Genomic DNA, 14,777 nt, shown 5'->3' on the forward strand with positions numbered 1-14,777 from the left:
AAATCCAGAAAAACATAAACAGACAGCTGTTTCTGGGGTTTTTCCCCTCATCAATGTTCAGTAGATTTCTGGCTTCCCAACCCATGTTCAAGTTCATAACTGTACAAGTTGAAAAATACTGAACAAGTATGGCTTGTTTGAAAGGGTTGCCAGCAGAAAGCCTCTTCTTTCTAAAAAGAACATGGCAACAAGGCTAAAGTTTTTAAAGTTGCATCTGAACAGCGCACAAGACTTCTAGAACAATGTCCCTTAAACAGACAAGACCAAATAAGACATGTTTGTCCATAATGCCCAGCACCATATCTGGTGAAAACCAAACACAGCATATCAGCACAAACTCCTCATACCAACTGTCAAGCACGTTAGTGGAGGGGTGATGAGTGGCGCTTGTTCTGCTTCCACAGGACCTGGGCACCTTGCAGTCTCCATGTACTCCACTGTATACAAAATTATACTAAAGTCAAATGTAAGGCCATCTATATAAAGCAACTCTACATCAGAATGGCAGAAAAAGAGAAAAGTGTTGTAATGGCCCAGCCAAAGCCCGGTCCTCAACCCAATTGAATTGCAGTGATGGGAAACTTGAGAGAGCTGTGCATAAACGAATGTTGACAAACCTCAATGAACTGAAGCAACGTTGTAAAGAGGAGCACTGCAAAATTCCTCCAGAACAATGCAGGAAACTGACAAAATCATACAAAAAATGATTACTGTATTTTTCTGACTGTAAGACGCATTTTTCAACTGCCTTATCATCCAGAGGCAGGGGGGGGTCTGACAGATCCAGAGACCCCTGACCTCGCTGCCTTAATGATCCGGTAGTGCACTGTCTGTCACCAAGAGCTCTGCAGCCATACATACCGCAGCTGCACAGTCCTCCCTCTCCCTGCCCTTCCCAATCAGTCCCCTCCTGGAGATCACTCACATATCTTCCCTGGGGTGCAGGTCCCCCCCCCTCCCATATACAGAGGGAAAGAAATATAAACAATGCGCTGTTAGAAAAAATGTCCCTGCGCTGCACGGTACTGTGGTAAGAAAATGAATATGCCAACAAGTGAGAAAAGAAGAACACTTACTGAACAGGAGGGGGGTATGATGTTCAGAATCCCCCTCCTTGAAGTGTCGACTCCAGCATCAAAGGAAGATACACTCAGGTCCACAGAGGTAAATTCCAACACTTTAATGTAGAAGGCAACGCGTTTCGGTGCCTATACAATAGCACCTTTTTCAAGCCATATACACAGGGACAGATTTAGTGTTAAACACTGAATTTTAACAGGCCAGCTGCAGTTTGTGTGTGTGTGTGTGTGTGTGTATATATATACACATACATACACATACACAGTTTTTTTTAAAGTCCTAATACGTATAATCACAGAATTCAAAGAGGGTGTACTTAGTTTTTCTCATGACTGTATATGACTAATTGACTAAGGCCTCCTGCAGATGGCCAGGTTGGATCCCGCTGCAAGAATGCGAGCCGTGCCCCTGCAGTGACCACCGCGGCTCACCTCCTCCCGGCGTCTTCTCCACTCTGCCATGTGCCGGCTGCCGGCACATGCGCAGAGCAGAGCCGGCGCGTCAGAGGTGACGTTTCTGTGCCGGCCTCTGTGAGTACATGCCAATAGGTCAAATTATGGCTGACTGCATAGGATTGCATTATCTAATGCAATCCCATGGCAGCGGGCATCAGCGGATATTCTGCGAGAAATCTCGACGTGGAATTTCCGCCCGTGTGCGGGGGGCCTTAGTTGCACATTTTTTTGACTTTCAAACTAGCTGAAAGATATAGAAGTACACAGGAGAAGAATGCTGTTACCCAAGTCAACCAGTATCACAGCTAGAGCTTCTACAGCAGATGCGAAAACGACCAACACTATATCTAGTAACTACAGATAATCTCCAGGGGTAGGATGGTTCAGCTCCCTAATCCAATCACAAAGGTGATATTATACTGTTAAGATTCATAAACCAAAAAGATATGAGTGCTGGAAGAACCTAACTACTGCTCAACTAAACTGAGTAAGCCACTCGGACAAGCCGTAAGACCCAGCTCATCTACCATAGTAAAGAACATCGTGCTATTAGTTTACCTCCCCCCCATTCGGTATATTACCTGAGAGGTCCATAGAGAAGGCATTTATTGTTTATTGGTTGTTAATGAATATCCGTGTTCCAGAATGTCATTCTTGTCCCTCATAAAGGTTCCACGATTTGTACATTTTTAGAAGAAGCCTACATAAAAAAAAACATAAGTAGTTATCAATGTTGCATGTAGCATACCACATTTATACCACATTTTTCCATAGAATCACAAAATTACATGACAAGATCTGGACCATTCACCCTGGGCAAATTAACCCTTTCCATACCACTGTCTGACCTCTGAAGACATTATGATTTAAGGCTGTACAGCTCCGATGTTGGAAGCCGTCCGTCTGGGTTCTCTTACTGTATATTGCCAGCCTCTCCGCTGTCAGAGCCTATCCAACGTGTCACCTCATGCAGTACTGGCTTTAGCCAGCATATAGCGCCATTGTATAACGGCAAAAAAGAGTAAACCCCCTAGGAAAACCAGGATACAAATTGGATTGGAAAGGGTTAAACTCTTGCTCAGCCAATAAATCATTGAGTCCATAGTCCTCCGAATATACACAGCTGACATGAAGCTCAGGTTGACTTCCACTCAACGCTTGATCAGACAACATTCTTTCTTTCATAGCATAGTAGATGGCTCTGGAGAGTTGCTCTATCACAGTTGTATTGTGGAGGTCACACAAACCTTTCTAACCAGACTGAAGTGACATTCTTCAGTCTGCAGCGAACCAGAAGAATAGAAGACCTAATCCATAGGTAAGAGTTTTCTGATTTGAGTGCTTTTTCTTAGCAGAGTTTGAGGCCTGATTTGTTCTCTCCCGGTCAGGACGTCTTCTGGATTTTCCCCTAAAAGCTCTGGAACCTGCTTTTCTAGAGGATTGAGGGAAAGATACCTTTTTATTCTCATCGACATGATAGTCAGGAGTGATGGAAGGGTAAAAACTAAAATAGATTTCAGAAGGAATATCGCCCCTACACTGCTTGCTCCAGAGGGCTCTGCAAGCTGCATTGGAAACCACCATAACTATGGAGGAGACTTTCATGATTTGCAGAGGCTACATAGGAACATAGCATGTTAGGGTGAAAGAAGACAATGTCCATCTAGTTCGGCCTGTTTCCACCCCACCTATGTTGATCCAGAGGAAGATAAAAAACCCACAATGAAGCAGAAGCCAATTTAGCCCATTTGGTGGAAAAATTCCTTCCTGACCTCATAATGTCAGTCAGAATAATTAATCCATGGATCAACATTTGAAAGTTCCTACCTGACTCCAAGAATCCGATCAACAAGCCCTTTCTGGTTATTTAATTTTTACCTACTGCACCCTTGTTTTCAAACTCAAGTAGCATTTCACATATTTTAGACATTGCCCTCTTAATAATCGCTATTTCATCAGTATTTGCCACCATTGGTTTTTGCCCAATAGAAAATAATACCAATAAACGCAAATATGGAGGCAAAAACGCACAAAAGAAGAGCATACTGTGTTTTTATAATACAGCTGTGAAAATATGTGGTCACGTGTAGTAAATAGGTCCACGGATATACATTAGTTCTATATTACGGTCTGTAAACCACGGACCAAATATGGAGCAAATATACGCTCTTCTGAAAGTGGCCTTATGCTGTATTTTACAATCGGCGCCTTAGTTTTGCTTCATTTCGTCATAACTGAGTATTTTATTTTTAGTATTGAATGTAACCTCAACATCTACTAACAATAAGTGATATCTGCAGGGAGGATACCGCAGAGCCTCCTCAAGGAAGCAGCATTTCTCCATTTTTGATTATTGTTAGAGATGAGTGAGCGTACTCGTTAAGGCAAAATACTCGAGCGAGTATTGTCATTTTTGAGTACCTGCCTGCTCGTGCCAAAAGATTCAGGGGCCGGCTGGCGGCAGGGAGGAACGGGGGGGAGGTCTCTCTCTTCCCCACTCCCCCATGCTCACTCCCACAACTCACCGCTGGCCCCCGAATCTTTTCTCACGAGCGGGCATGTACTCGAAAATGGCAATACTCGCTCGAGTATTTTGCCTTAAGGAGTACGCTCGCTCATCTCTAATTATTGTACATTTTCAGTCAAGAGACTCAGGGTGGTTTCACATCTGTGTTGGAACCTCCGGTTGGAGGTTCCATCGCAGACTTGGCAAAAAATGCTGAAAGATAAAGCACTGCATGCAAAAAGCCAAGCAGCTGAGCGGAAAGCAAACAGACCCTATTATAGTCAATGGGGTCCATTCGGCACTGTTTGGTTCAGTCATAAGACAAATCCGTTTGGCCAGGGAATTCCCCTTTCCTGCTACCCAAACGGAGCAGGAAGACGGAACCCCCAATGCAAATTTGAACCCACCCTAATGCTGCATTAAATCTCCAACATTTGCTTCCCTGTACAGGACCCTTGGCTGATATATATATATGCTATGTGTATATGTCTAGGAGTGACAACTTTCCTGTACTTGTGCCAAACATTTTGACAAAGGAACTTCTCGCGAACAATATCAAGTTGCCGGAAAGCTAATATGGTCTCTAACATTGTGCTGGGAAAAGGAAAAAAAAAAGAGAACTTTTGATGATAGGCGTGGAAGGAAAGGAAAATTTTTTTGTGTGCTGTTTTTTTTTTTTGCTTTTTTCTGCTGAAAAACAAATGAACTAAAGATATCTCAAGAAGTGCTGCAGGTTCCTGTTTTTCATCTAAAAATATACAGAAGCGTATAAAAGCTTTGTAAAGGAACTTGATGCCAGAGATGCTGAACTGGGTTGTGTTACATAGGAAGCGTGAAATTAAAGGAATGATCCTTTATATTTCCTGACTATTTCTCTGGTTGAGGTTACCTTTGTTAGGACATACATTGGATTTGGAAGTATTGTTGAGGCTAGGGGGGCCTGGGAAGTTGTAAGAGGGAAGTACGAGCTGTTGTAAAATCTAGAATCTTGCATAATATATAATGTAGAACACTTCCTTAGGATTATTGTGCAAGTTGCGTAGACCTGCAGAGGGAAGTGTTGTTTTAATTCGGAAGCTAAACACTAGAGCAAGGGGCTACAATCTGAGATTATTTGGGGGAAAGTTCAGAAGCAACGTCAGAAAAGACACTCTTGTCAAAAAAACAATCCAGCTCCTAGACAAAGTTGTCGTTTTGCTGTAAAACTCATCCTGCAGTTCCATCTCAGGCAGATATACAAATGATGAGAGTTGTGGTGATTAGATGAACGGTCTTACCTGAGGCCCTAAAAGTGGTTCCCCCTTGGCCTATAAAAGGCTCTCGGAGGCTCCTTGTGAGTAGTGACCTCTTCTTCAGCTTGTGCAGAGCTTGTTGACCACTAGACGCGATTGGCGACAGCGGGGACCACAGATGGCAGGGGGGAGCATCAGAGAGCGTGGCCGGCAGCACCTTACACTGACAGCACTCTGGCCCCTCAGCTAGCCTCGCAGGTCGGCTGTCACACTACTCCCTTGCCAGCCTGCCATGTCCGCTACAGGCCGGTCCTGCTCTCACAGTACCCGGGGGGGGGGGAAAGGAGACTGCTTCACAGCTGTCCGTGCATGGCCCAGCACACAGTCTCCCCGGACCCCGCAGTCGGCCTACCCTTTGCGCTCCCGGCTGCCTCCATGCAGCACCGCCGGATCACTGCACATGGCCTCTTTACAATGCCAGAATCTCTGCTTCTGCCGACGGTCAGTCTCCTGCTTGCTCCTCTGCCCTTTACTGCTGTATCTTGGCAGTCAATCCTAAGCTAGGGGCATGACGGGGGCATTCACTTCTGGTGACATCTGTCACATCCCTAGCTTCCGGTGGCGTCAAGATACACCAGTACCACTAGAGTCTGAGAGGGGCGCAGTATTGGGATGCGAGAAGCTGGATGGTTGTATCAATGAATTGCCACTGACTGGACTGATAGGGGCTGCAAGGACCAGTAAATGAGTGAGGGCACGTACACAAGGTGACTGGGATCAGGGCACTCTTAACGGGCCACCAGTAGAAAGGACTGTCTGATTGTCCGACAAGCACGAGCAGCTCCAACTGTTTCATTGTCTGCCATCCAGAGACAGGGGGCGCCATCGTTACAAGTCCATGTGTCTGTCAGAACTATTTCCAGGCACTTGGCTTAAGAACATTTGGTCTCAATGTGCCCATTACATGTACAGCCTTTGACACTCACCCACCATCATCTCTGTTTGCAGTGGTGTCGTTAACGATGAAATTGGACACTACAAAGTGGAACCTGGTTGTCTTCAGTGACTAATCAAGGTTTAGTCGGGGCACTAACAACAGCCGTGTTTGTGTCCTGGGACCTAGAGGTGACCACCTCAATGCTGTCTTTGCTGCAGAGCTGCACACTACCCCCACTGCTGGTGTGGTGGTCTGGGGGGGGCATCGCATTCGACAGTCGGTCACCCCTAGTAGTGATACGAGCAACATTGACAGCTCAGTGTTGAGGACATCCTGCAGCCACATGTGTTCTTCTCATGGCGGCTTCCAAGAGGCAGCAGGATAATGCTCGGCCGCACACACAAGAGGGTCACAGGAATGTCCCCACAACGTTGTCACACTTCTGTGGGCTCCTCGGTCGCCAGATTTATCACCAACACAAGATGCATAGGACTATCTTGGATGCCAACTTTGACAGCTTACGAATTTGCACGATCTAGAGGCTCAGTTGCAGCAAATGTGTAGTGATAGGCTGCAGGATACCATGTGGAGCCTCTATGCCCATCTGTATCACATCTTGTATCCAAGCTAGAGGTGTCCCAAAAGGGTAGTAGAGCCTCCATGTCCGCCTGTATCACCTCTTGTATCTAAGCTAGAGGCGATACAACGGGGTACTAGAGCCTCCATGCCGACCAGTATCACATCTTGTATCGAAGCTAGAGGCGGCCCAACAGGATACTACAGCCTCTATGCCGACTCGTATCACATCCTGTATCCAGGGTACATCTTGTATCCAAACTAGAGGCGGTACAACACTATACTAGAGCCTCTATGCCCAACCTTATCACATCTTGTATACAAGCTAAAGTCCGTACAACTGGGTACTAGAGCCTCCATGCCCCCCTATCACATATTGTATCCAAGCTAGAGGCGGTACAACAGGATACTAGAGCCTCTATGTTCGCCCGTATCACATCTTGTATTCAAGCTAGAGACGGCCCAACAAGGTACTAGAGCCTCCATGCCGGTCCGTATCACATCTTGTATTTAAGCTAGAGGCGGTAAAACAGCGTAATAGAGCCTCCATGTTGACTCGTATAACATCCTGAATCCAAGCAAGAAGCGGCCCAACAAAGTACTAGGGCCTCCATGTTCGCCCATATCACATCTTGTATCCAAACTGGAGGCAATACAACACTGTACTAGAGCCTCCATGCCCATGCATATCACATCTTGTATCCAAGCTAGAGGTAGTAAAACAGGATACTAGAGCCTCCATGTTCACCTGTATCACATCTTGTATCCAAACAAGAGGCCGCCCAACAGGGTACTAGAGCCTTCATGTCCGCCAGTATCACATCTTGCATCCAAGCTAGAGTCAGCACAACAGGGTACTAGAGCTTCCATGCCCGCCCATATGCCATCTTGTATCCAAGCTAAAGGTGACCCAACAGGGTACTAGAGCCTCCATGCCTGCCTATATCAAATCTTGTATCCACGTTAAAGGTGGCCGAATAGGATAGAGCCTCCATGTCCATCTGTATTACATCTTGTATCTAAGCTAGAGGCGATAAAAAAGCATAATAGCCTCCATGCCGACTCGTATCACATTCTGTATCCAAGCAAGAAGCGTCCCAACAGGGTACTAGAGCCTCCATGTTCGCCCGTATCACATCTTGTATTTAAAGGGGTTGTCCCGAGGCAAACATCAAAATTTTACCTTACCCCATTCCCCCTGTCACCCCCCTGGCATAAAATAGCAATTTAAAGTGGTTTTTAAACCGCTTGCTACTCACCGATCTGACGAAATATGAAGTTATAAAAATCTTCTCCCCAAGATGGCTGCCGGTCCTTTCCCAGGGATGCACCGCGGTTTTCTCCCATGGTGCACCGCGGGTCTTCTCCCATGGTGCACCATGGGCTCTGTGCGGTCCATTGCCGATTCCAGCCTCCTGATTGGCTGGAACCGGCACACGTGATGGGGCGGAGCTACGATGACGACGCGGTGACCAGCTCTCCGGCACGAGCGGCCCCATTCACCAGGCAGAAGCACGGACTGCGCAAGCGCGTCTAAAAACGCCAGAAGACATCAGAATTAGACGGAGCCATGGAGACGGGGATGCCAGCAACGGAGCAGGTAAGTGAATAACTTCTGTATGGCTCATAATTAATGCACAATGTACATTACAAAGTGCATTAATATGGCCATACAGAAGTGTATAATCCCACTTCCTGCCGCGAGACAACCCCTTTAAGCTAGAGGTGGTACAACAGGGTACTAGAGCCTCCATGCCCATCCGTATCACATCTTGTATCCAAGCTAGAGGCGGCCCAACTAGAGCCTCCATGCCCACCTGTATCACATCTTGTATTCAAGCTAGAGGCGGCCCAACAGGGTACTAGAGCCTCTATGCCCATCCGTATCACATCTTGTATCTAAGCTAGAGGCGGCCCAACAGGGTACTAGCCTCCATGCCCACCTGTATCACATCTTGTATACAAGCTAGAGGCGGTACAACAGGGTACTAGAGCCTCCATGCTCCCCATATCACATCTTGTATCCAAGCTAGAGGCGACCCAACAGGGTCCTAGAGCCTCCGTGCCCACCTGTATCACATCTTGTATCCAAGCTAGAGGCGGCACAACAGGGTACAAGAGCCTCCATGCCCACCTGTATCACATCTTGTATTTAAGCTAGAGGTGGTACAACAGGGTACTAGAGCCCCATGCCCATCCGTATCACATCTTGTATCCAAGCTAGAGGCGGCCCAACTAGAGCCTCCATGCCCACCTGTATCACATCTTGTATTCAAGCTAGAGGCGGCCCAACAGGGTCTTAGAGCCTCCATGCCCACCTGTATCACATCTTGTATCCAAGCTGGAGGCGGTACAACAGGGTACTAGAGCCTCCACGTCTGCCTGTATCACATCTTGTATCCAAGCTAAAGGCGATACAACAGGGTACTAGAGCCTCCATGACCGCCTGTATCACATCTTGTATCCAAGCTAAAGGCGATACAACAGGGTACTGGAGCCTTCATTTAGGGGAGGGATGTTATTAGCAATGACTGTATTAATTTAGTGAGAGAGTAGTAGATGCTTGCAGCAAACTTCCAGCAGACATGGTTGGAAAACCAACAATAAATGAATTCAAGCAGGTCTGGGATGAGCCAAGATCTGCGCTAAGAGAGGAATAATATAAGGGCAGGCTGAATGGACCATGTGACCGTTTTAAAGCAACTTTGTGTCATGTTGTGCTCTCGTAGTACAATGGGTTCTAGGAGCACATTGCTGCAGGGGCGGGCTGATTTGGCTGATAATGTGGAGTTCTCCAGCCAGCCAATCACCATCAGTCTTCTGCACATACATACATACCAGACCCTCTTGCTAGAGGGCGCTGGTCACTTTGCCATTTACGGCTCAGAACTCTGTGTTTTGGAGTCATGTATGTTCTCTTTCGGTGTAAGTTGCATGCATGAGGTTCTCGGTGGGATTCCTCGTCTGTTTGTTGATTTGCACAGTGATGTATTGAGTGTCTGTTCACAGGTGTTCAGATATTAGGTGTGAACAGGGTCTGGTTCAGTGTCTGTAGGTGTGCAGACACCTGATGAGTTGTAAGTTGTATACCCGTGTCTGTAGGTGAGTAGACACCTGTTGTGTTATTGCCATTGTCTGGTGTTCCAGCTGTTAGGATTTATGGCAGTGGTGGCAAACCTATGGCAGGCGTGCCAGAGGCGGCACGCATAGCCCTCCCTGCTGGCTTGCACTGCCGTTGGCCACTCACCACAGTACTAAATACCAGCTATGGTGCCGCGGCTCCCCTGCTAGTATTCACTCAGCAACACTGCTAGCCGCGCTGATCCGGGCACACTGTGATGTCAGTGTGCGGTCGGGATCCTCCTCCTCCCTCCTCTGACGTCTCCTACTTGGGTCCATGAGAGCAAGGTGAGGAGGCGTACGGCAGCATACACTGATGTTACAGTGTGCACCTGGCATCAGTGCTGCTAGCAGCGCCGAGCAGAGGAGCAGCGGTGCTTCAACGAGGAGAAAGGGGTAAGTATATGGGTCTCAGGGGGGGTGCTATTACTACTGGGGTTGATATAGGGGATACTATTAGTAATAGTGTCCCCTATTTCGGCACCAGTAGAAATAGCGTTACTACTGAAGCCAGTGTGGAATGTCACTGTTACTACTAAAGCCTCTGCGGGATGTCACTATTACTACTGGGGCCACTGTGGGATGTTACTATTACTACTGGGGCCACTGTGGGATGTTACTATTACTACTGGGGCCACTGTGGGATGTTACTATTACTACTGGGGCCACTGTGGGATGTTACTATTACTACTGGGGCCACTGTGGGATGTCACTAGTACTACTGGGGGCCACTGTGGGATGTCACTAGTACTACTGGGGGCCACTGTGGGATGTCACTAGTACTACTGGGGGCCACTGTGGGGTGTCAATATTACTACTGGGGGCCACTGTGGGGTGTCAATATTACTACTGGGGGCCGCTGTGGGGTGTCACTATTACTACTGGGGGCCGCTGTGTGATGTCACTAGTACAACTGGGGCCACTGTGGGGCATCAATATTACTACTGGGGCTGCTGAGGGATGTCACTAGTACTACTTGGGCTACTGGGGGCCACTGTGGGATGTCACTATTACTACAGGGGCCTCTGTGGGATGTCACTATTACTACTGGGGCTGCTGTGGGATGTCACTATTACTACAGGGGCCGCTGTGGGGTGTCACTAGTACAACTGGGGCCACTGTGGGGCATCAATATTACTACTGGGGCCGCTGAGGGATGTCACTAGTACTACTTGGGCTGCCGTGGAATGTCACTATTACTACAGGGGCCGCTGTGGGATGTCACTATTACTACAGGGGCCGCTGTGGGATGTCACTATTACTACAGGGGCCTCTGTGGGATGTCACTATTACTACTTGGGCTGCCGTGGGATGTCACTATTACTACAGGGGCCGCTGTGGGGTGTCACTAGTACAACTGGGGCCACTGTGGGGCATCAATATTACTGCTGGGGCCGCTGAGGGATGTCACTGGTACTACTTGGGCTGCCGTGGGATGTCACTATTACTACAGGGGCCGCTGTGGGATGTCACTATTACTACAGGGGCCGCTGTGGGATGTCACTATTACTACTGGGGCCGCTGTGGGATGTCACTATTACTACTGGGGCTGCTGTGGGCTTGTAAGCTTACATATCCTGGCCAAAATACAAACCAATACCTCGTACTTGGGGAAAAAATAGATGGAGCAATGGAGCTGTCAGGAGTGTCTCCCATTGTTTTCATTGGGGAGACATCGCACTGGCATGCGCCTAGCATATTGACGTGAAGCTGCCGCTGACCCCATTGACAACAATCAGCGATGCAATGCGAGGGACCGCCCAAAGATAGGACGTGACGCGATTTATTTCCTGCATCGGGCCGCGATGCGGTAAAAAAAAAAGAAAAAAAAATCACTTCTGTGTATGACCCCCATTCATATTTGTGCGAGATTTGTGCATTTCGCAAAGCACAAATTTAGCGCAATTTTCTTGGCCGTGTGAAAACGCCCTTAGGGCGGATTTACATGGGCATTTTTCTGCGTGCAAAATTTGCTTGTGTAATGTGCAAAGAATAGAAGCCACTGATTCCAACGGGGTCGTTCACTTCTCCTATTTTTGCAGCATGCTCTACTTCGGTGCACGATACCCAAGGAGCTGCGCTGCGCAATTCTGCTTGGAAAAGAACACATCTGGAACTCATTAGGCTGAACTGCCATTTACATCTGGGTGTGGTTGTGTCCCATGCACAGAAAGCTGTACCCCGGGGGTGCAAAAAGTACAGTAAAATATGCTGATACTCGTGCAAAAAAATCATTCATACATAGCAAACATTGTGCTGAGTCTTGCACAATTGCGCAAATGCCCGTGGGAAGGAGCCCTTATGTCTAAGTGTAGACAAAAAACCCCAACTTGAACAGAGAACTGCAGATATTTGGGGGAATTACTTTTTTGGAAGCCACTTACTTGTAAGTCCTATTTCTAGGAATGACGGCCATTAACACATTAGTACTAAAAATGGCCAATAATGCTTTAGATATCGGTCAGGCAGGAGCAAGTAAAGACAGCAGCAAAGCTTTTTATGTTACAGTGCTTCCTGTGAAGCCACAAAACATCCTTTCCCGTCACTGTAGCATGAACTTGACCCTCGGCGTTCTAAAACCTTTATAGAGAAGCAGTCAAACCTTACATAAGTCTAGTTTACAGTCCATCCACCTTGCAAGCCGCCTCGATGCAAAACGCTGCATATGAAATCTACGACCACCCCGCGCCCTGCAGCTTAGCCGCAGCCGTACAGTGGAGTCTCGTGCTCTGAGATATACTTCAGCTTTGTCTAAACCCAAATATGTGGTTTTTTTAATGTTAGTTTTCTTATCAGCTGCACAAGAAAAGCAACGGATATATTACTGTAGTTGCTTTAAGGTCGGTCACGAGGTTTGCAACAAGTGGGAGGCAACCCAACCGCTGCTAGCCAAAAATAACTAACGAGAGAAAAAGCACAAAGCAAACACCTGCAAGGGGGAGAAGTAATTCCCACGTTTGTATCTAACGCGCATATATATATATGTACATACTGTATATATAATTATTATATATTAATAAAACTTAGTAAGCTTCTGAAATCTTCAGAAAACAAGGTAGTAATTTATTATTGTGTCGTTGCCTCTAACATATATATAGAATTGAAAGGCTTACCGAATATGACACTAGGCAAACGTTGACTAAGAAGGCCAATTTCATGGTTCCCCCCCCAGTTATCGAACATCAGTTGGTCATATCATTTCACACAAATGGCCAATAACCAATATACCATATATACTCGAGTATAAGCCTAGTTTTTCAGCACATTTTTTAATGCTGAAAAAGCCCCCCTCGTCTTATACTCGAGTGAGGTAAAAAAAACAACGAAAAAAACCCTGCAATACTCACCTCCCAGCCGGCGTCTATGTCCCAGACGCGATGGTCTCCCCTGCGGTGCGGCAAGCTGCTTGAGAATTCTCCCCACTGTCATCTCCCTGCTCGGCTTTGAATTCCCCCACCGTCAGCACTGTGTAGGTAAGTGCTGTGATTGGATTGAGCGCCAGCCAATCACAGCCGGCGCTCGATCATTCACAGCCATTCAGTGGATGACATCACTGAATGGCTGTGATTGGTTTATCGAGCACCAGCTGTGAATGGCTAGCGCTTGATCCAATCACAGCGCTGACGGCGGGGGGATTCAAAGCCGAGCAGGGAGATGACAGTGGGGAGAATTCTCAAGCAGCTTGCCGCACCGCCGGGGAGACCATCGCTTAGGGGACACAGACATCGGCTGGGGGGGAGTATTGCATTTTTTCTTTGCCTAGTATATACTGGAGTATAGCTCGGCTTATACTCGAGTCAATAAGTTTTACCAGTTTTTTGTAGTAAAACTTATTGACTTGGCTTATACTCGGGTCGGCTAATACTAGAGTATATACGGTAATTAAACATTTCTCGTCGATCATGAAACCTGGTGAGATCAAATGTAGAGCATCGAATTGCTATAAAGGTTAAAGGCAAGCCTGCACAGTTTGGAAGAAGGTAGGGGCTAGTGAACTCATCAATCCTCTTGGGGCCACAGATAGATTAACTTTACTTACAAAGTAAGTTGGTAAAAACCTACCTATTCTATAGTTTAAAGAGAATGTCACCTATGGTGCTTTTATCCCTATGAGCTTAACTGCCGACTAAGAACCAAGCGAGCAGCGAAAGTTGGTTCAGGCAAGCATGAGTTGACTGCTACCCACAGGACTGCATAGCGTAAAAACCCTGAGCAGGGTGGAGGGGGGTGATGGTCTCACGGGACGGTAGATATGGTTAAAGCAAGGCCTTGTTTAGGATGTAAAGTCGTATGTGGATTGATGTATGTAATATCTAACATTCATGATGTGCTTGACACAGGACATGTAATGGAGAGCGTTGATGTACAGTCAGATGTAATGTGGGAGTTGAGCTGCCGGTATGATATGATGAGCTTCGGATATGTAAGTGACGTCTACGACGTGTTAAGTGTCCTGTGTTTAACGATTCTGCTTCTACTGGGCATGTGTGATTGGGGTCTAAGGCCAAAAAAGACTTATGTACCAGTTAGACATGTGACTTGCTGTGGCCACAAGGGAGATTTAACGAAAATGTATCTGTCAGCGACGGACACCATGTAAAGAGTACATTTTGAGTCATGGATGATATTTGGAGTACTGTCGCTTTAAGACAGGTTCTACTGGGTTATACAAAGTTAAAGTATGAGAACCCTCCTATGGAGAGAAATTAGGCTCATTATGCTACTGCTCAGTAAAGATAATTTTGGGGAAATAAATCTGCACCAATCCTGATCCTGCGTCGCACCACCATCCGCGACACTTCTATGCATATCCTGTGACCAAAGGCAACTTCCAGTAACCACCAAAGTGGTTGACAATGTGTGTAACTCTG

General features: G+C 46.9%; 1 protein-coding gene across 3 annotated transcripts in view; it reads right to left on the reverse strand.

The window, feature by feature from the left end:
• PIK3R6 (phosphoinositide-3-kinase regulatory subunit 6) overlaps positions 1–14,777 on the reverse strand; it is an 82,578-nt gene that overhangs the window by 36,416 nt on the left and 31,385 nt on the right. For all 3 annotated transcript variants that reach the window (XM_066587975.1, XM_066587976.1, XM_066587974.1), the window contains exon 2: positions 2,117–2,235. In XM_066587975.1, coding sequence (XP_066444072.1) covers positions 2,117–2,129 — 13 coding nt within the window. In that variant the 5' untranslated portion in view covers positions 2,130–2,235. The remainder of the gene's footprint in view (positions 1–2,116; positions 2,236–14,777) is intronic.

This window comes from Eleutherodactylus coqui, chromosome 13 (assembly GCF_035609145.1).
Source record: "Eleutherodactylus coqui strain aEleCoq1 chromosome 13, aEleCoq1.hap1, whole genome shotgun sequence".
Lineage (NCBI taxonomy): Eukaryota > Metazoa > Chordata > Amphibia > Anura > Eleutherodactylidae > Eleutherodactylus > Eleutherodactylus coqui.